Consider the following 19213-nt stretch of genomic DNA (forward strand, 5'->3'; position numbering starts at 1 on the left):
GTGGTTAAGTGTGCGGACTCTTATCTGGGAGAACCGGGTTTGATTCCCCACTCCTCCACTTGCACCTGCTGGAATGGCCTTGGGTCAGCCATAGCTCTGGCAGAGGTTGTCCTTGAAAGTGCAGCTGCTGTGAGAGCTCTCTCCAGCCCCACCCACCTCACAGGGTGTCTGTTGTGGGGGAGGAAGGTAAAGGAGATTGTGAGCCGCTCTGAGACTCTTCGGAGTGGAGGGCGGGATATAAATCCAATATCTTCATCTTCTTCATCTTAGGTAGGACTCTCTGTCTAGGGCAGTGATGCTCTGTATCCTTGGTGCTTGGAGGGGGAACAGTGGGAGAGCTTCTAGTGTCCTGGCCCCACAGGTGGACCTCCTGATGGCATCTGGGTTTTGGCCACTGTGTGACACAGAATGTTGGACTGGATGGGCCATTTGCCTGATCCAACATATTCTTATGACTATTAGGTCAGTGTTGTCTACTCAGACCAGAAGCAGCTCCCCATGATCTCAGGCTGAGGTCTTTCACATCTCCTCCTACCTGGTCCTTTTGGCTGGAGATGCCAGGGATTGAACCTGGGACTTTCTGCATGCCAAACAGATGTTCCACCACTGACTAAGCTATCGATCAACCCACTTCATTCCCTTTCCAGCAGTGTCTGTCTGGATCTGTCTAGAAACCCCTCAAGTAAGGTGGAACTGCTGACCCTCAATCCTGCATCCCCTGACATTTGCTATGTAAAAATACACTGCAACTGCACAGGGAGTCAAGGCTTAGCAATCGAGGCTAACTCCTATTGCCATGTGTCTTACCCTCTATCTGACAGATAGATTCTTGCCCCTCCCCTTTCCTGTTCCCCATCTTTCTTTTTAAACTCACCAATATCCCACAATTAGCCAGGCAAATCCATCCAGGGACCGAAATGTCATTGTAGGAGGGAAACTCTGGGAAAAGCTACTTTGTTTTCAGTGGGGAGCAGGAGCAGGAAGAGGAGGTGACTTCCCACCCCTACGTCACCCTCACCACCTTGTGAACTGTGACATGAGTTTTAAAAGTCCTCTCTAGGAATCACATGCTTGTGCCTTTAACCCCTTCCAAGGCATCATCTGAAATCCCAAACAGTTTGTGTCCCTCAGATTTGCATTCGACAGCCGCTGGCAGTTTTCTTAGACAACATCCTGAGCTTACCAAGTAGCAGTTGTCACAGGCAGCAATTCAACCAGTGCAGCTTTCATCATGCATCCTATTCCTACCCATCTTCAAAGGAGCTCAGTATAATTAACACTCCCTTTCCTATGTTATTCTCACAACAGTCCTGTGAGGTAGGTTAAGGGGGGGAGGGGGAGAGAGAGAAACAAAAAGTTCCTTCAGCCCAGTCTCATGTTTCCAAACGTGGACAGGCAGATACTTCTGAAAAATCCCCCAGTCAAGGGGTTTCAACAGACTTTCCTCCATTGTTCAGCCCTACTAACTGGCATTCAGTGATAAACAGCCTCTATAGGGGGAGGGTCTGTTTATTAGCTATGGCTAATACATAGCCGTATGTTTTTTAATGATTACCTTTGGAATAGACCAAAACTCTATAGTGGGCCCAAAATCATTACGGACTAAGGAAGGATAAGAAGGAGGAGGAAAAGGAGAAGGAGAAGAAGACGACGGTAGATTTATACCCCGCCCTTCTCTCTGAATCAGAGTCTCAAAGTGGCTTACAAACTCCTTTATTTTCCTCCCCAACACCAGACACCCTGTGAGGTGGGTGGGGCTGAGAGAGTTCTCCCAGAAGCTGCCCTTTCAAGGACAGCTCTGCGAGAGCTATGGCTGACTCAAGGCCAGTCCAGCAGCTGCAAGGGGAGGAGTGGGGTATCAAACCCGGTTCTCCCAGATAAGAATCCACGCACTTAGCCACTACACCAAACTGAAACGCTGACAAAGTCCAACAGATTACTACCATACCCTAATATTGGGATAGAGCAGGGAAAAGCATCCTATGTTGGATGTAGGGCTTGGGACCTGAGATTCAGAGGAGGAGCCTGAGAGATGAGGGGTGGTACCTAATGGGTCTGGGGGTGGAGCTTGGTGGATTAGGGGAGGAGCCAATGCTCTGCTGTTTCTGCCTCCTGTTTGTTTACATATTGTTGCATTTTTTTTGATAGCCCAGGCTAGCCAGATCTGGTCAGGCTGGGCTGCTTAGTACCTGGATGGGAGACTACCAAGGAAGTCCAGGGTTGCTGTGCAAAGGCAGGCAATAGCAAGCCACTTCTGAAGGATTCTTGCCTTGAAAACTCTACCGGGTAGGCTCAGGTGGGCAGCCATGTTGATCTGAAGAGACAGAACTAAGTTTGAGTCCAGTGGCACCTTTAAGACCAACAAAAGCTTAATTCTGGGTATAGGCTTTTGTGTACATCTGATGAAATGTTGGTCTTAAAGGTGCCACTTGGACTCAAACTTTGTACTACAGGGTAGGGTCGCCATATTTTGAAAAGCAAAAAATAGGACGTATTTCCAGACTGAGCACTCCGAACAAGTGATCACTGATCGCTATGGTAAATCTCATTCTAAATACACCTTTTGTAACCAAAAATATGACATTTTCATCGGTTTTTAAGAAAGAGCCTAAAAGAGGATGGACCCTACAGCAACTCAAGAGAGGAGAGATTTGAACTCAGAGCTTCCCAATTCGTTACTGTGCGGCTGGCTGTTAACTATGACGCCACGTCAAACTCGAGCTGGCAACCGGAACAACCAACGGAGGCTCCAAAACCGGGCAGTCAGGCACACGGTTGTGATTATCCTTCGCCCCGAGGCGCTTACAATCTCAAGTACATGAAGAATAAGGCTGATAAATCTTTGTCCTGCACTTTCTTTTTTTCTCTTTTTTTTTCTACCGTCCCCCAAAGGCGGGAGATTCATCAGGCGAAGAAGCATCTTCGCCCATCAGCGCGCCCCTCCCCAGGCTGCACCTGGCGGATGTTTGCCTGCCACACCGAGTCATTTATTAAGTTTGCAAGCCCACAACGGATGGCGAAGGGAGACGGCTTGGAGATTCCGCCGACGTGGTGGATCGGCGCAGGAATAGTTAAGAGAGACCGAGAGCCGCTCTGCCTAGCAAGGCGTGGGAAAGTGGGGAGGAGGTAAATAGACTTCCTTCCTTCCTGCCACCTCTCCCCTGGCCTCCCACGTGGGAGGAGGATCTGCTACAGGGGGTGAGCTTTAAAGGGCTTTTGCAGGGGGTGGGAGGTAAAGGAGCCGGGCGGAAGGCAGAGACAGCCAGCTAGACACGCATTCAGACGTGCAAAAGGCGGGGAGGCGGGACAGCGTGGTCGGGGGTGGGGGAAATCAGGCAGAGAATGAGTGGGAGGGGGAAAGAGGGGCGCTCCCACATTCAGATCTGGGGGTGTCCTTCTTGCTTCTTTCAACTGGAGCTGCAGTCACCCGTATGTTGCCTCTTATTTGCTGACTGCATTTCCAGAATAGGAGGTTCAGAAAATCATAGAGTTGGAAGGGACCTCAGGAGTCATCTATTCCAGCCCCCTGCACAATGCAGGAAACTCACAAATACCTCCCCCTTAGGTTATTGAGAAGAGCCCCGTGGCGCAGAGTAGTAAAGCTGCAGTACTGCAGTCAGAGCCCTCTGTTCATGACCTGAGTTCGATCCCAGCGGAAGCTGGGTTCAGGTAGCCGGCTCAGGTTGACTCAGCCTTCCATCCTTCCGAGGTCGGTAAAATGTGTACTCGGCTTGATGGGGGGAAAGTGTAGATGACTGGGGAAGGCAATGGCAAACCACCCCATAAAAAGTCTGCTGTGAAAACGTTGTGAAAGCAACATCACCCCAGAGTCAGAAACAACTGGTGCTGGCACAGGGGACCTTTCCTTTTCCTAGGTTATTGAAGGGGAGAATGCTTTTTAACCACAACCCAGCAAGGTTGGAGTCCAACAGGTGCAGCTCTTTCTTGAGCATCAGAACAAAAGCTGCAGGCCTGAGCCAGTTCCTTTTGCAGTAGGAGAGCGGAGCCCACCAAAGGTGTTGGGGGGGGGGGGGCTTTTGCATTTCTGCCTAGCCTGGCTAGGGTAAACCAGTCACTGGCAAGGCCTTCCGCCCTGTGACCTCTGTGGCCCAGGCTAGCCTGATTTTGGAAACTAAGCAGGGGCCTCCCTAGTTGATATTCGGATGGGAGAAAGGGTCGCTAGGTTCCCCCTTGGCCACCGGCAGGGGACGGAGGGGGTAGAGTTGCCAGATTCAGGTTGGGCAGTTCCTGGAGATGTGGGGATGGAGCCTGGGGAGGAGAGGGACCTCAGTGGGGTACAATTAGGGCTGCCAATTCCCAGGTGGGGGCAGGGGATCCCCTGGTTTGAAGGCCCTCCCCCAGCTTCAGGGTCATCAGAAATCGGGGGAGGGAGGGGAAATGTCTGCTGGGCACTCCATTATTCCCTATGGAGACCAAGAAGATGCGCTGCCACAGAGCCATGGCTCCAGCTCCCATGGTTTCTCAGGGCTGGCTGTTTCCAACAGGGCCTGGCTGTGAACTTCCTTGGAACACTTAGCTGTCCTCTGATGGAGACAGGGAACTGGGTTACACAGGTCTTTATGGTGCTTCAGCGAGGTTGTGTTCTTCTCTTCTAGGCCAAGAGAGGATGGCTGCTGTAGAAAGACCCACAACGTCTGTCGGACTTCAATTCCAGACTGTTCCAGAGCAAGACGCACAGCCAGAAGGGAAACTAGGAGGACACGAAGACCCAGCGGGCCCCAGACACAGGAAGGGCACAAAGGGAACAGGAAAAGCTGCCCCTGTTTTTCAGGATGGGATGACGCGGGGCCTTCCAAGATGGGCAGCCCCACAACAAGTGAAACAAGAGCCCAATGAGGGGATGCCAGACAGTTGGGACGGGCCCTGGCAGGAGTTCCTGAAGGCCGTTCAGTCCCCTCACCCTGGGTGGGTAAATCCACACTTGCTGGCACCCACTCCATGGGAAGATAATGGAAAGGCCTTTGGCAGCCCGTTTGAGGGAGTCACCGATTCATGGCTGTGGCCGAGAGGAGAATGGGTGGCCCGGCCTTTAGCCGGGGAACTCCAACAGGCCTGCAGCACCCTGGAAACCAGAGACAAGGGCGATAACGGGAAATTAAAAGCGGAGGTCTTGAGCGGTGACCCTTCCAGCCCAGAGACGCAACGCCGACGCTTCAGGCAGTTCTGCTACCGGGAGGCCGAAGGGCCCCGAGAAGTTTGCGGCCGACTCCAGGAACTTTGCCGTCAGTGGCTGGAACCCGAGAGGCATACCAAGGAGCAAATCCTGGAGCTGGTCATCCTGGAGCAATTCCTGACCATCTTGCCAGTGGAGATCCAGAGCTGGGTCCGGGAAGGTGGGCCGGGGACTTGCTCCCAGGCGGTAGTCCTGGCCGAGAATTTCCTGACAAGGCAGCGAGAAACCAAGAGGTGGGAGCAGCAGGTGAGTCTTTGTTGTCCGAGCTGCGGGTTGCAGAGGATCCTTAGGCACTGTCAGCCTTGTCCTCGGGCCTCAGATTCAGCAGGAGCTCACAGCACAGCTCCTGAACCTTTCTGAGGGTTCCCCCTATTCCTCCCCACCTACCTTGTCCATTGAATAGGAGGCGCAGCTGCATAACAATCCCTGGATTAGGAAAGCAGGCAGCCAGCCAGCCACCAGGGGCTTTGCCAGGCCCCCAGTAGCCCTCATTAACCCTTGGAGAAGCCCACACCACCCTTTCTCCAGTTCTTATGTGATTTTGGGTGGCAGGTGGCTTGCTGGCCTTTTGACTGAGCGGGGCACAGCCCAGGAGAGCCCCAGACAAGCGAGGCCTGCTTGGTCCAGCTGGATCTCTAGCCAGCTCAAGCAGGCCTCGCTCGCCCAGGGCTCCCTTTTTTCGCATGGGTTGCTTTTGGCTGGGGGGGCGGTGGCATATGCTAATGAGTTATGCTAATGAGCTCTACCACCTATTTTTCTACAAAACGACCCCTGCTTGTCCCTCTTGTAGCATTCATTGTCAGCTTTGCTGCTCATTTGCCCAACCTGCTTGCGAAGTTTGTTGAAAGTAGGGTTGCCAGGTCTGACTCCAGAAATATCTGGGAAATTTGGGGGTGGAGTCAGGAGCAAGGGTATGACAAGCACAATTGGACTCCAAAGGGAGTTCTGGCCATTATTTTTAAAAGGACCTTTTTAAACGCCTTCCCTCCATTTGGAATAATGAAGGATAGGGGCACCTTCTTTTGGGGCTCAGAATCTTTTTGAAACTTGGGGAGTTTTTTGAGGAGAGGCACCAGATGCTATGCAAATGTGGTGCCACTACATCAAAAAACAGCCCCCCCCCAAGATAACCACAGATCAATTTTCCATTATACCTTATGGGAATTGGTCACCATAGGGAATAATGGAGTGCCCAGCAGACATTTCCGCCACCCCCACCCGGCTTTCTGATGACCCTGAAGCATGGGGAGGGCCTCCAAACTGGGGGATCCCCTGCCCTCGCCTGGGGATTTCAGATGTCAAATGAGAATAGCAGGGGAATGACAATAGTGCTTCAAATGTCATTCCTTTGCTATTGTCTTTTGGCATCTGAAAACACTCCACTCTTCAGGATTAAAGGATTCCCATTGTAGGGGTAGGAGAAGAAGTGAATTGATGAAAACACATCTCCTGCTGCCAATTTTGTTAGTCTTTAAGGTGCTCCTGGACTCTTATTCTTTTCTACCAATGCTATCCTAAATTGTCTTCAGCTGCTTCCCGAAGATCGACAGTGAGGGGACCAGGTGGATCTCCCTTGGGGAGACCGTTCTGTAATTGTGGGGCTGCCACCAAAAAGGCCCTCTCTCCTTTGCCTGCCAGATGCAAGCTTGTCTTCAACACTAATTTGTTGGTTGAGTTTTAGGGAATTCATCTGGTCATTAAAAAAAAGAAGTTTGCTTTTTTCACTTCACAGGGTGGGGAGAGGAAGTCTGAATAGAATCCTAGAGCTGGAAGAGACCTAGTCCTATCCCCTGCATAACGCAGGAAATTTCACAAATACTGCCTGCTAAATTCACAGGATCCTCATTGCTGTCAGATGGCCATCTAGTCTCTGTTTAAAAACCTCCAAGGAAGGAGAGCCCACCACCTCCTGAGGAAGCCTGTTCCACTGAGAAACCGCTCTAATGGTCAGGAAGTTCTTCCTAATGTTAAGCCAGAAACTCTTTTGATTTAATTTCAACCCATTGGTTCTGGTCCTACCTTTGGAGCCACAGAAAACAATTCCATGCCATCCTCTAGATGACAGCCCTTCAAGTACTTGAAGATGGTGATCATATCACCTCTAAGTCATCTCCTCTCCAGGCTAAACATGTCCAGCTCCTTCAACCTTTCCTCATAGGACTTGGTCTCCAGACCCCTCACCATCTTCATTGCCCTCCTCTGGACCTGTTCCAGCTTGTCTATATCCTTCTTAAAATGTGGTGCCCAAAATTGAACACATGTCTGCATACCTTTGAGTGTGGAAATTAGAAGACTATTGCTTCCTTTCTAAAGAGGATTTTTGCTTTGTTGCTGTTGCAGGTGCCAAGGTCTTTCCAAGAAACGCCTGGGAATGCCCCCAAGGCAGAGCAGGCCCTGTTGGATGCTGGGCAGTGGCAGCTGTATAGGGAAGCCAAGCATGACAGCGATGGAGAAGCCAGTTCCCTTGGTGGGCATTAAAAAACTATCATTTAGTAGTGGGAGTTGCTACCAAAAAGGCCCTGATCTGGATCATCCAGACTAGCCCAATCTCCTCTGGAAGCTAAGCAGGGTTGGCCCAGGTTAGTGCTTGGAGGGGAGACCACCAAGGAAGTCTAGGGTCACTATGCAGAGGCAGGCAATGGCAAACCACCTCTGAACGTCAAGAGCTTACAGGGCTCTTTGTACAGGGCCTACAGTAAACTCCAGGAGGATTGGCTAAATCAGGGGGGCATGGCCTAATATGCAAAGGAGTTCCTGCTACAAAAAAAAAGCCCTGATTATGAACTGTCACAGTCAGATATTGGGCTGGGTGCATGGTGTTCTGCAATCTGAGATCCAGCCAAGTTCTTGAAAATTGCAGAGGTATCTCCTCAGGATTGTTGCTGGTCCAAGAGACACTGTCTTCTGGAGCTGAGCTGGTGTTATTTACTCAATGCCCAGAATGTCGAGATGTTTCTTGAGACTTTTAAGCACTGCTCCAAGGGCTGCAATCACAACTGGCACAATGGTAACCTTCTTCTCCCAGAAATGCTATAACTCTATTCATAGGACATGGTATTTAGTGATCTTCTCTTGTTCTTTCTTTTCTATCCTGTTGCCTCCTGGAATTACAGTGTCAATGATCCAAATACTATGTCTCATTTCCCCCCTATGTTGTGTCCAGGTGTTGGTGGGGGGTTTTCTCCTTTGCAACAATATACATAGTGGCTGCCTGTTGGAGACAAGCTCAAACCCTAATCTTGTTTCTGGTTTGAGGCAAATTATATCAACTAGCATTAGGATTAGGCTTGAATGTGTGAAGTTGCCAGCTTGGTGTAGTAGTTAAGAGCAGTGGACTCTAATCTGGAGAACCAGGTTTGATTCCCCACTTCTCCGCATGAAGCCAGCTGGGTGAGCTTGGATCAATCACAGTTCTGTCAGAGCTGTTCTCTCAAGAGCAGGGGTGGAATTCTAGCAGGAGTTCCTTTGCATACTAGGCCATACTCCCCTGATGTAGCCAATTCTCCAAGAGCTTACAAAAAAGAGCCTTGTAAGCTGTTGGAGAATTGGCTACATCTGGGGTGTGTGGCCTAATATGCAAAGGAGCTCCTGCTAGAATTCCACCCCTGCTCAAGAGCAGTTCTCAAACACTTCACAGAGTGGGGAGAGGAAGGGAAAACTGTAAGTCACCCTGAGATTCTTTCAGGTAGCAAAGGGTGGGATATAAATCCTACTACCACTACTACTTTTTCCTCTTCTTCCTTCTTTTGGACTGTGTTGTCTATTCAGCTGTCCAGGATATCAGGCAGAGGTTTTTCACATCACTTCCTGCCTGTTCCTTATAACTGGAGATTGAACCTGGGACCTTCTGCATGCCAAGCAGTGGCTCTAACACTAAGCTGTGGCCATTTCTCTAAATGAACCTGCTTTTTACTGAATTAGACCCTTGGCCTACCTGATGCTTTAAACCACTGATATATGAACATATGAAGCTGCCTTCTCCTGAATCAGACCCTTGGTCCATCAAAGTCAGTATTGTCTACTCAGACTGGCAGCGGCTCTCCAGGGTCTCAAGCTAAGGTTTTTCACGCCTATTTGCCTGGACCCTTTTGAGTTGGAGATGCCAGGGATTGAACCTGGGACCTTCTGCTTACCAAGCAGATGCTCCACCACTGAGCCACCGTACCTCCCCAAATATGGTGGTGATGCTGGGGATTGAACCTGGGACCTTTTGTATTCCAAGCACTGAGCCATGGACTCTTCTTCAGGGCTTCAGTGCCCTGAAGAGCCAGTTTGGTGTAGAGGTGAAGTGTAGAGGGAGAACCGGGTTTGATTCCCCATTCCTTCACTTGCAGCTGCTGGAATGGCCTTGGGTCAGCCATAGCTTTCATCGGAGTTATCCTTGAAAGGGCAGCTGCTGTAAAAACCTCTCTCAGCCCCACCCATCTCACAGGATGTCTGTTGTGGCGGGGAGGTAAAGGAGATTGTGACCGTTCTGAAACTCTGAGATTTAGAGTATAGGACGCAGGGCTTTTTTTTTTTAGCAGGAATGCACAGGAACGCAGTTCCGGCTGGCTTGGTGTCAGGGGTGTGTGGCCTAATATGCAAATGAGTTCCTGCTGGGCTTTTTCTTCCAAAAAAAGCCCTGATAGGGCGAGATATAAATCCAATATAGAATCATAGAGTTGGAAGGGACCTCTAGGGCCATTTAGTCCAACCCCCTGCACAATGCAGGAAACTCACAAATGCCTCCCTCTAAATTCACAGGATCTTCATTGCTGTCAGATGGCCATCTAGCCTCTGCTTAAAAACCTCCAAGGAAGGAGAGCCCATCTTCTCCTCCTGCTCCTCCTCCTCCTCCTCCTCCTCCTTCTTCTCCTTCTCCTCCATCTTCTCCTCCTCCTGCTGTACCTCCTCCTCCTTCTCCTCCACCTGCTTCTCCTCCTTCTATTCCTTCTCCTCTTTCTTCTCCTCTTCCTCCTCCTCCTCCTTTTCCTCCTTCTGCTCCTCCTCCTTCTCCTCTTCCTCCTCCTACTTCTTCTCCTCCTCCAACTCCTCCTCCTCCTGCTCCTCCTTCTCCTCCTCCTCCTTCTCTTCCTCCTCCTCCTTCCCCTCCTCCTGGTCAACCTCCTTCTTTTCCTCCTCCTCCTCCTCCTGCTCCTCCTCCTCCATCTTCTCCTTCTCCTCCTCCTGCTGATAACTATTAAAAATGGGGGCCACTGTTGATTTACACAAGACTATGGCAGCAAGAAGTCTCACTCCCTGCCCTTCAGCATTATTTCTCCCCACGCCATTCAATTATTTCTCACTAGACTCGGGCTTGACCAGTGTTTCTTTCTCTCTCTGCTTAATTCCAGCAGGCGCATGGGCAAGTGAGAACGAAGAGGAAAAGCCTCCTCCACCCCAGAATTTCGAAAAAGCAGAACCTTCCGGAACATTTGCGGAGGGGGCGTTCCTGCCCTCGGAGCCGCTAGAACCTTTTGATAGTCAACACAAATTAGAGACTCGTCAAGACGGCCCGCTGAAGGATGGTGACTGCAAGCCAATCCCTTGCCAGGGGGGTGGCCGGAAACGTGAGGAAGCCCAGTCGGCAGTTCACAAGGGCCGGAGGAAAAAAGTGTGCACGGAGTGCGGGAAAGCATTTGCCCGGAGCTCCGACTTGCTCAAGCACCGGAGGACCCACACGGGGGAGAAGCCCTTCCAGTGCCTCCACTGCGGGAGGAGCTTCAGCGACCGCTCTAACCTCATCGCGCATCGAAGGATCCACGCCGACCAGAAGCCGTACCAGTGCTTGGACTGTGGGAAGAGCTTTTGCCAGAACTCCTACCTCGTCCGCCACCGGAGGACCCACACGGGGGAAAAGCCATACAAGTGCTTGTACTGCGGCAAAGGCTTCAGCGACAGCTCGAACCTGGTGGTGCACAAGAGGACCCACACGGCCAGCGACAAGCCCTACCGCTGCCCTGACTGCGGCAGGAAGTTCAGCGACCCCTCACTCCTCGGCAGGCACCAGCGGATGCATGCGAAGGAGCGGCCATACAGTTGCTCGGACTGCGAGAAGACCTTCCGCCACCGCTCGGACCTCATCCGCCATCGAAGGACCCATACGGGAGAGAAGCCGTTCAAATGCCTGGACTGCGGGAAGTGCTTCAGCCAGCGATCCCACTGCAGTACGCATGAGAGGAGGCATGCAAGGCAGAAGCCGTACCAGCAGTGCTCAGAAGATGGGAAAAGCTTCGGTGCCGCTGAGGCTGGACTCCCCGCGAAGGAGGAAGCTGCCGAAACTGGTCAAAAACTCACTGCCCAGAAGGTTGGGCACATGTGTGTCCTCCTTCACACTGAGTGGGGTTACCTATAGCCAGTTGGGTGAACATCAACTCACCTAGGGCGAGTAAACATTTACCCTGGGCGATCGGACAAGGAAGCTTTACAAAAGCGGGGGGGGGGTGTTTTAATGGGTTTCCTTTCACCCCACAGATGGCTTAACTGAGTCTGCCTGCCAGTATTTAACTCTTAAAATTATTTCGAGCCACTAACAATTTTGCACTCCCAAAGTGCCATAACTAGTATTTGACGCTGAGCTCATATTGAAAATCTTTAAATAAATATGTATTTAATCCTGCTACTCAATGCAAAACAATCTCATGGTAATGAAGAGGCACTTTTCATGATCTGCTTGACCCTGCCGGGGTGGGGAGGAGAGCCTTACCAGCCATCTTTTTCATCCTTGCTCATCTGGAGAGGTTCCCGCACTGCCTTATGGGAACTGTAGTTCAAGCCCAGTCACTTCTGAGCATTTGCAATACAGTTGATCCCACTAAGAACATAAGAGAAGCCATGTTGTATCAGGCCAATGACTCATCCAGTCCAACACTCCGTGTTACACAGTGACCAAAAAACCCAAGTGCCATCAAGAGATCCACCAGTGGAGCTAGAAGCCCTTCCACTGTGCCCCCCCCCCAAAGCACAAGAATACAGAGCAAGAATATGATAAACTGTGGTAAGATCCACTGATAGACCTCTGCTCCATATACTTATCCATTCCCCTCTTGAAGCTGTCTATGCTTGTAGCCACCACCACCACCTCCTCCTGTGGCAGTGAATCACTCACTCCCCAGGTACGAAATCAGTAAGACATTGCTTACAATGACACCTAGGATTGCCAGTTCCTGGTTTGGAAATTCCTGGAGATTTTGGAGGGTGGTGTCTGGGGAGGGGAGGGGCCTCAGCAGAGATGTGACGGAACAGAGTCCCTCTTCCAAAGCTGCCATTTTCTCCAGATGAACTTTTCTTTGTTGCCTGGAGTACATTTGTTATCCCAGGCAGGGCTTTTTTTGTAGCAGGAACATAAGAAAAGCCCTGTTGGATCAGGCCAGTGGCCCATCCAGTCCAACACTCTGTGTCACACAGTAGCCAAAAAAACCCAGGTGCCATCAGGAGGTCAATCAGTGGGGCCAGGACACTAGAAGTCCTCATACTCGTGGGCATTCAATGAAATCGCTGAGTAGTTGAGTTGGAACTGATAAAAGGAAGTATTTCTTCACCCAAAGGGCGATTAACACATGGAATTCACTGCCACAGGAGGTGGCGGCAGCTACAAACATAGACAGCTTCAAGAGGGTATTGGATAAAATGGAGCAGAGGTCCATCAGTAGTTATTAGCCACTGCATATTGATGGAACTCTCTGGGGCAGCGATGCTCTGTATTCTTGTGCTTGGGGGGCACAGTGGAAGGGCTGCTAACCCCACTGGTGGACCTCTTGATGGCACTTGGTTGTTTTGACCACTGTGTGACACGGTGTTGGACTGGACGGGCCATTGGCCTGATCCAACATGGCTTCTCTTATGTTGCCCTTCCCAAGCACCAAGAATACAGATTATCACTTGCCCCAGACGAGAGTTCCATCAATACGCTGTGGCTAATAGCCACTGATGGACCTCTGCTTCAGATGTTTATCCAACTCCTTTGCATATTAGGCCACACACCCCTGATGTAGCCAATCCTCCAAGAGCTTACAGTAGGCCCTGTGAGAAGAGCCCTGTAAGCTCTTGGAGGATTGGCTACATCAGGGGTGTGTGGCCTAATATGCAAAGGAGCTCCTGTAACAAAAAAAAAGCCCTGATCCCAGGAGCTGCCAGCCATGCCCCACCATAGGTTGGCAACCCTCACCTGCCTGTGTGATCTAAGTGAATCCCTGAATTGTGTGTAGCAGCAGAGGATAAACCACCACAGGGCTTCCAACTGGTGGGAGCTTGGGGACTCAGGGACACAGCAGGTGCCCCACAAGAGCACTTCGACAGAGTTTCTGCAATTCCTAGAGCGACCTAACATCCAGGAGCAACACTGGGAAGCTCTAGGAATTGCAAAAAAAAAATCCTCCATGGTAAAATGTTGCTCCATGTTTTTGGCTGGAAGTCACGTTGTGGTGCAGATGCTGCTGATCTCCCCCCTGCCCCCATCCCACTGCTGTTCAGAGGGGCAGGACAAAACAAGGGCTGCAGCAAGAGGCCTCCCCCTGGCAGCCATGTGAACCAGCCAGGACGGAATACTGTTCGTTCTGAATTGTGAGTCAGGCCTTAACTAGGCAATCAGGAACAAAACGAGTGTTGCAAACAAAGGAAGTTCAGTGCTGGTTGCTGTTCTTGCCAAGTCAGGCCATCCACTTAGGGTTGCCAAGTCCAATTCAAGAAGCATCTGGGGACTTTGGGGGTGGAGTCAGGAGACATTGGGGTGGAGCCAAGATCAAGGTTGTGACAAGCATAATAGAACTCCAAAGGGAGTTCTGGTCATCAAAGATTTCAGGTTTTCACGGCTGGTAACATCATTAGGGTTTGTAGAATCTTTTGGGATCAAGTGCCATGTTCTACTGGAGAAAGTTTTCCTTCCAGACGTTTCGTTCTCAGCTGCGGAGAACATCCTCAGTGGCGTTGCAGCCGGAGCAGGCGCTCTGACCTTCTTGGCTGCTGTGCATTGAGTGCGGCCAGGGCTGCTGGAGAGCTGCTATTTCTATTTCACACCCCCTCCAGCCTAGAAATAGCAGCTCTCCAGCAGCCCTGGCCGCACTCAATGCACAGCAGCCAAGAAAGTCAGAGCGCCTGCTCCGGCTGCAACGCCACTGAGGATGTTCTCCGCAGCTGAGAACGAAACGTCTGGAAGGAAAACTTTCTTCAGTAGAACACGGCACTTGATCCCAAAAGATTCTACAAACCCTAATGGAGTTCTGGTCATCACATTTAAAGGGACAGCACACCTTTTCAATTCCTTCCTTCCATAGGAAATAATGAAGGATAGGGGTACCTTATTTTGGGACTCATAGAATTGGACCCCCTGGTCCAATCCTTTTGAAACCTGGGGGGTATTTTGGAGAGAGGCACTAGATGCTATACTGAAAATTTGGTGCCTCTACTTCAAAAAACAGCCCCCCCAGAGCCCCAGATACCTGCGGATCAATTCTCCATGATTTTCTATGGGAATAAATCTCCATAGGGAATAACAGAGTTCCCAGCAGACATTTCCCTCCCCTCCCCCTGCTTTCTGACAACCCTGAAGCGGGGGGGGGGGGGGGCTCCAAACTGGGGGATCCCCTGACCTCACCTGGGGATTGGCAACCCTACATCCACTCCCCCAGCTCAGTTGAAGTTAGGGTTGCCAAGTCTCAGAAAATACGTGGAAACTTTGGCGGTGGGGACAGGAGACTTTCCCAGTCCCTAAAATAAATAAAAGTATAGCAGTGCCGTTCCCTTGAATTAGGCTTCCCATTCCCCAAGGTCCCAGCAGGGGATCCCCCATTTTTACAGGCTTCTCCCCGCCCCCAGCCAGCTGGCCAGCAGGGGAAGCCCCGCCCCCCACAATCACCCTGTAGTTTTAGAGCTCCTGCAGGTCCGTTTTTAAAATATGTGCCTTTAAGACTGAGCAGGAAACAGGAAACAGGAAGGACTTCGGAGAACAGCCCCTCCCTTTGTTTTGCTTTCGTTTTCAGATCAAGTAAAGTTCTGCAGGAACAAGACCCAGTAAGTATTTGTGTGTGTGAGAGAGGGAGGGGGCAGGGGATTCCTTGGTTTGGAGGCCCTCCCCCCACTTTAGAAAGCTGGGAGGAGGGAAATGTATACTGGGCACTCTATTATTCCCTATGGAGAACGATTCCCATAGGGAATAATGGGGAATTGATCCGCGGGTATTGGGGGCTCTGGGGGGGGCTATGTTTTGAGGTAGAGGCACCAAATTTTTAGTATAGCATCTAGTGCCTCTCCCCAAAATACCCCCCAAGTTTCAAAAGGATTGGACCAGGGGGTCCAATTCTATGAGCCCCAAAAGATGGTGCCCCTATCCATTATTTCCTATGGAAGAAAGGCATTTAAAAAGGTGTGCGGTCCCTTTAAATGTGATGGCTAGAACTCCCTTGGAGTTCGATTATGCTTCTCACACCCTTGTTCCTGGCTCCAACCCCAAAGTCCACAGATATTTCTTGAGTTGAACTTGGCAACCCTACCTTGAATACAGTCTTCATTCCAGCATCCCCCCCAGCAGCTGGCTGCACTTCCTCCCTCTCTCTCTCTCTCTCTCTCTCTCACACACACACACACACACACACACAGCAGCCAAAATAAACACAGTTTAGAAGCACACACTTCGTGGTTTCGCTGGGGCAACTTACTCACCATGGGAGTTGTTGGATGCTGTATACTCAACCAAGTTCTTCAGACTAACACAGGGCTTCAAAACAAACAGAGGGAGCTGTCTGCTTCCCTTCCCTTTCTCCCAACAGCCACGTTGTTCTGCAGGCTCACCCTGCCCCCATTCAGTCTGCCTCTGGAGATTTAAAGGCACACACACGCCTTTCAAACAGCAAGCCCTTCCCAAGTCTTCTAGGCCTTCCGAGGTGGGAAGGCACATAGGGGCTGTGGGGGTGGGGCTTCCCTCCCTGTCGGCCAGCTGACTGGGGGTGGGAAGGGGCCTGCTAAACTGTGGGATTCCCTGCTGAAACCTGGGGATTGGCAAGCCTAGTTGAAGTCTATGGCCTGCTTAACGCTGCCAACCTCCAGGTGGGATCTCCTAGAATTACAACCTGTCTCTAGACAACAGAAAGCAGGTCCCTCTGAAGAAAATGGCATTCCAGAGGCACCTTCTGAGGCCTTACGGGCACCGATATCCTTTGCTTGTATGCAAAAAAAGTTCCCAGCCCTGAAGGAGGCAAGGGGCAGTCTTGGAAACACGTGAATAACATCTTGGGTAAATTCAGGTGGAGTGACCCATGTTGGTCTGAAGAATAGGATTGCCAATTCCCAGGTGGGGGCAGGGGATCCCCGGGTTTGGAGGCCCTCCCCCCGCTTCAGGGTCACCAGAAAGCAGGGGGGAGGGGAGGGAAAGTCTGCTGGGAACTCTATTATTCCCTATGGAGACTTATTCCCATAGGAAATAATGGAGAATTGATCCATTATCTGGAGCTCTAGGGGGGTATATTTTTTTAGATACAGGCACCAAATTTCCATATAGCATCCAGTGCCTCTCCTCAAAATGCCCCCCAAGTTTCAAAAAGATTGGACTAGGGGGTCCAATTCTATGAGCCCCAAAAGAAGGTGCCCCTATTCTTCATTATTTCCTATGGAAGGAAGACATTTAAAAAGGTGTGCTGTCCCTTTAAATGTGATGGCCAGAACTCCCTTGGAGTTCATTATGCTTGTCACACCCTTGCTTCTGGTGTCCCCCCCACCCCATGTCTCCTGACTCCATCCCCAAAGTCCCCAGATATTTCTTGAATTGGACTTGGCAACCCTACTGAAGAAGCAGAACAAAGTTTGAGTCCAGTGGCACCTTGAACACCAAAAAGTTTTATTCATGGTACAAGCTTTCGTGTGCAAGCACACTTCCTTTCTTGCACATGAAAGCTTATAGCATGGATGGTGTGTCTGTGTCTTTAAGGCTGGGTGGGGGCGGGGTGAGCAGGCAGAACAACGTGGCTGCTCCCAGTGGTTGTGAAAGCAGCCCAGACCCTCCATTTGTTGTACAAGCTTTTCAGAAGTCGTTTGCATAGTAAAGGGTGAACTTGAACCTTTTGTTTCCCAGTGTTATTGGAAGTTCAGCAACTTGTGAGTAAATTGCCCCTGTGAGACCGCACGAGTGTGGGATTGCAAACTTTCATTTTTGCTTCTATGTGTGAGAGGGGGAGAGAGAGAGAGAGAGAATGATTTGCAGCTGCTTGGGTGAGGAAATGAAGACTGTATTCAGGGGAACTGCGCTGCTGAATTTTTATTTATTTATTTTAGGGAATGGGAAAGACTCCTGGCCCCACCCCCAATATTATCTGTGTTAGACTTGGCAACCCTATGTCATGGGGGGGCACCCAATTCGGCGCACCCCAGAAGGCCAGCACCCTAGGCAATTGTCTAGTTTGCCTAGTGGCAGGGCCAGCCCTGACTTCAGCAAACAAGCAAACAAGAAGTGACCATGAGGAAGTAAATAATCGTAAGTTTTTCCCTTTGCGTGGTGTTTTGGATACTCTCAGGGGTGGAATTCTAGCAGGAGCTCCTTTGCATATTAGGCCACACCCACCTGATGTAGCCAATCCTAACATAAGAACATAAGAGAAGCCATGTTGGATCAGGCCAACGGCCCATCAAGTCCAACACTCTGTGTCACACAGTGGCAAAAAATTTTATATACACACATACACTGTGGCTAATAGCCACTGATGGACCTGTGCTCCATATTTTTATCTAAACCCCTCTTGAAGGTGGCTATACTTGTGGCCGCCACCACCTCCTGTGGCAGTGAATTCCACATGTTAATCACCCTTTGGGTGAAGAAGTACTTCCTTTTATCCGTTTTAACCTTTCTGCTCAGCAATTTCATCGAATGCCCACGAGTTCTTGTATTGTGAGAAAGGGAGAAAAGTACTTCTTTCTCTACTTTCTCCATCCCATGCATTATCTTGTAAACCTCTATCATGTCACCCCGCAGTCGACGTTTCTCCAAGCTAAAGAGTCCCAAGCGTTTCAACCTTTCTTCAAGAGGTTACAAAAAATAGCCTTGTAAACATTGGAGGATTGGCTACATCAGGTGGGTGTGGCCTAATATGCAAAGGGCTCCTGCTAGAATTCCACCCCTGGATACACTGCAGTTGTACTGGAGTGCTGAATGTGGAATTGATCCCAACATCTCAAGGATCACTGCTTACATTTTTTTAAGGCCAACTTTCTGGTTCCCTTAATAGGGAAGATATGTGTGCAATTGTAGGAGACAATACCTGGAAAAATAGGTATCGGAGGAAGTTGTGCCTTCCCACCAAAGCACATGCCTTGAATAAACTTTTGTTGGTCTTAAAGGTGCCACAGGACTCAAATTCAGTACGCTGCTTCAGCCCAACATGGCTGCCCGCCTGGGGAAATAGCAGATGCTGAAAAAAGTTGAAGAACGAGATTGCCAGGGGATAAACACATCACTGATCCATAGAGCACAGTGGGAACATTCTAGCACGGGGTCGCAAGCCCTGGTCTGTGGACCAGTACCAGTCCATAGCCTGTTAGCAACCGGGCCGTGAGTTGTATAATTATTTCATTATATATCACAATGTAGTAATAATAAGAAGACGACATTGGATTTATATCTTGCCCCCCACTCAGAATCTCAGAGCCGCTCACAATCTCCATTACCTTCTTCCCCCCGCAACAGACACCCTGTGAGGTGGGTGGGGCTGAGAGAGCTCTCCCAGAAGCTGCACTTTCAAGGACAACTCTGCGAGAGCTATGGCTGACCCAAGGCCATTCCAGCAGCTGCAAGTGGAGGCATGGGGAATCAAACCCAGTTCTCCCAGATAAGCGTCCACGCACTTCACCACCACACCAAAATGAAGTGCATCCCGAAACTAATTATATCATTCCCCCCCCCCCCGGTTCCGTGGAAAAATTGCCTTCCACAAAATTGGTCCCTGGTATCAAAAAGGTTGGGGATCACTGTTCTTGCACATTGGTGCAAAGTGTCTTTCCTTTGCAAAAGATGTTCCATGCTTTGCTCTCATTAAAGTACATACTATGCAAAAAAAA

The 19213-nt window shown here is 50.3% G+C and overlaps 1 protein-coding gene across 1 annotated transcript; it reads left to right on the plus strand.

Annotated features, from left to right (window-relative positions):
• The first annotated feature begins 3099 nt into the window (after positions 1–3099).
• Positions 3100–11531, plus strand: LOC132571862 (zinc finger protein 397-like). Its single transcript, XM_060238655.1, has 4 exons — positions 3100–3198; positions 4617–5440; positions 7535–7667; positions 10531–11531. The coding sequence occupies exons 2-4, from the start codon at positions 4628–4630 to the stop codon at positions 11529–11531; spliced, it is 1947 nt and encodes a 648-aa protein (XP_060094638.1). The 5' UTR covers positions 3100–3198; positions 4617–4627.
• The last annotated feature ends 7682 nt before the right edge of the window (positions 11532–19213 follow it).

This window comes from Heteronotia binoei, chromosome 5 (assembly GCF_032191835.1).
Source record: "Heteronotia binoei isolate CCM8104 ecotype False Entrance Well chromosome 5, APGP_CSIRO_Hbin_v1, whole genome shotgun sequence".
NCBI classification, from domain to species: domain Eukaryota; kingdom Metazoa; phylum Chordata; class Lepidosauria; order Squamata; family Gekkonidae; genus Heteronotia; species Heteronotia binoei.